The following is a 2,500-nucleotide window of genomic DNA, read 5'->3' as shown; positions in this document are numbered from 1 at the left end:
AGAGCTGGTGCTGCCTTTGGCAACCTGACTAGACGCCTTTGGAATAAACATGGCATAGCCACAGCCACTAAGGTCAAACTTTACAAAGCTGTTGTGATCACCACTTTACTTTATGGTTGTGAGACTTGGACATTATATAGAAGACACATTAAACAGCTCGACCAATTTCACATGCAATGTCCTCACAAAATTGGAAATATAAAATGGCAAGACATGATACCAATACCGAGGTTCTGAAGAAATGCAACATGCCTGGAATTGAGGCTCTACTACTACAAGCTCAACTTCGATGGTGTAGCCATCTTGCTTGAATGAAGGATGATAGAATCCCAAGGGCAGTGTTTTATGGTCAGCTGAAGGAAGGTTCTAGAACAGCAGGTGGTAAGAAATTATGCTTTAAAGACACATTGAAATCCAATTTGAAATCTTGTAATATTGATATATCCAACCGGGAAAGCTATGCGTCAGAAAGACCTCCGTGGAGATCTTATTGCAAAAAATCTTTAGATCATTTTGAAGACCAACGTTTCAAAACACTCCAACAAAAAAGCAGGAACGAAAGACAATCTCTAAGAGTGGGAACTTTACATGTGATGTTTGTGGACGCTCCTGCACGGCACGCATTGCAATTTGGTCTTTGGAGACACAAGCAAAGCCATAAAATTGATAAATGAGTTTGGTTGTGTCGACCACTCACTCCACCGTGTGTGTGTGTGTGTGTGTGTGTGTGTGTGTGTGTGTGTGTGTGTGTGTGTGTGTGTGTGTGTGTGTGTGTGTGTGTGTGTGTGTGTGTGTGTATCTGTCTGTCTGTCTGTTTGTCTTCCAAATGCACCTTCACAGGATCTGAAGGATGCCAACACACAGACATTCCCGGTGACTTCAGTTTTATTAACATTTTCTGCACACCTGCCTCGACATCCCAAAGTCGACACGTACCATCATCTACACACCAACACAACATGTCACATACCAAACTCACCACATAATTCATACCATTCCACTCCTCTAAGATTGTACTGTCAAAGCACATCTACAATTTTTTGTAAATCAACTCGTCCGTCTGTCTGTCTATTTGTTTGTCTGTCTGTTTGTCTACCTATCTGTCTTTGTCTGTCTGTCTGTTTATCTGTCTGTCTATTTGTTTGTCTGTCTGTCTGTCTATGTGTCTGTCTGTCTGTCTGTCTCATGTGTCTGTCTGTCTGTCTGTCTATGTGTCTGTCTGTCCGTCCGTCTGTCTGTCATTCACCAGTGCATCCCTGACATCCAGCCTTGTCTGCACGCCTGCCTGTTGTTTGTCTGTCTATCTGTCATTCTGATGTTAGACCCACAACCAGGTCTCCAGATGATGCTTGTTCATAAAGAAAGTGCAAGTTACCTCCAACACTAGCCAGCAGTTGTCCTTCGGATGACTGAAGAAAGGTACAGTCGTTTACAAACCCTGAATGTCCGGTAAGAATTTTGACAGTCGTCTCTGATAGATCACTAGAGATATAACGTAGTGCTCCTCCAAAACCTACTGTAGATAACCTACAAAATGTAATTTTACTCAAAAGAACAAAACTGCTCAAAGCCACAAACACAAACACAATAAAGGCAAAGGCAGACACACACACACCTAACAAACCTAAACACACACAGGCAGGCAGACAAACAGACAAGCAGACAAACAAACAAACAAATGGACAGAGAAACAAACAAACAAACAAACAGACAAACAAACAAACAAATAAAGAAACAAAACAAACAGACAAACAAACAAACAGACAAAAAATAGACAAAACAAACAAACACACAGACAAACAAAAACAGAGAAACAAACAGACAGACACACAAGCAGACAAACAAACAAACAAACAAACACAGACAAGCAAACAGACAGACAGACAAACAAACAAACACACAAGCAGACAAACAAAAACAGAGACAAACAAGTAGACAAACAAGTAGACAAACAGACAAACAAACAAACACACAACCAAACAAACAGACAGACAGACAAACAAACAAATAAACAAACAAACAGACAAACAAACACACAAACAAACACACAGACAAACAAACACACAGACAAACAAACAAACAGACAGACAAACAAACAGACAAACAAACACACAGACAAACAAACAGACAAACAAACAGACAAACAAACAGACAGACAAACAGACAGACAAACAAACAGACAAACAGGCAAACAAACACATAATACTGGTATGAGTGATGGGCAAGTGATGCTGTGTAGAGACCTGATTGCAGTTGGTCCATTGCCCCACTGACTCAGTGGCGACCAAGCCATTGCACAGACACGATCTGCATGATGAACATCCAACAGTCCACCAAACGTAACATTTGATAAAATTCCTTCATCATAATTTGCCTCACTCTACAAAAAAATCATTAATTAAAATAATTATGTCTGTCTGTCTTCTTGTCTGTCCGTCCGTCCGTCTGTCTGTGTGTCAATCTGTCTGTCCATCTGTCTGTCTGTTTGTCTGTCTATATG

The 2,500-nt window shown here is 40.6% G+C and overlaps 1 protein-coding gene across 2 annotated transcripts in view; it reads right to left on the bottom strand.

The window, feature by feature from the left end:
- LOC134183518 (nucleoporin Nup37-like) overlaps nucleotides 1-2,500 on the bottom strand; it is a 6,532-nt gene that overhangs the window by 3,203 nt on the left and 829 nt on the right. For both annotated transcript variants that reach the window (XM_062651079.1, XM_062651077.1), the window contains exons 2-4: nucleotides 2,244-2,380; nucleotides 1,376-1,527; nucleotides 833-942 (exon numbers count right to left, since the gene is read on the bottom strand). In XM_062651079.1, coding sequence (XP_062507063.1) covers nucleotides 833-942; nucleotides 1,376-1,527; nucleotides 2,244-2,380 — 399 coding nt within the window. The remainder of the gene's footprint in view (nucleotides 1-832; nucleotides 943-1,375; nucleotides 1,528-2,243; nucleotides 2,381-2,500) is intronic.

The sequence above is a fragment of the Corticium candelabrum genome, chromosome 8, assembly GCF_963422355.1.
Source record: "Corticium candelabrum chromosome 8, ooCorCand1.1, whole genome shotgun sequence".
Classification (NCBI taxonomy): domain Eukaryota; kingdom Metazoa; phylum Porifera; class Homoscleromorpha; order Homosclerophorida; family Plakinidae; genus Corticium; species Corticium candelabrum.
Note: the sequence above shows the minus strand (reverse complement) of the source record. Positions and strands in the feature narration are given on the sequence as shown.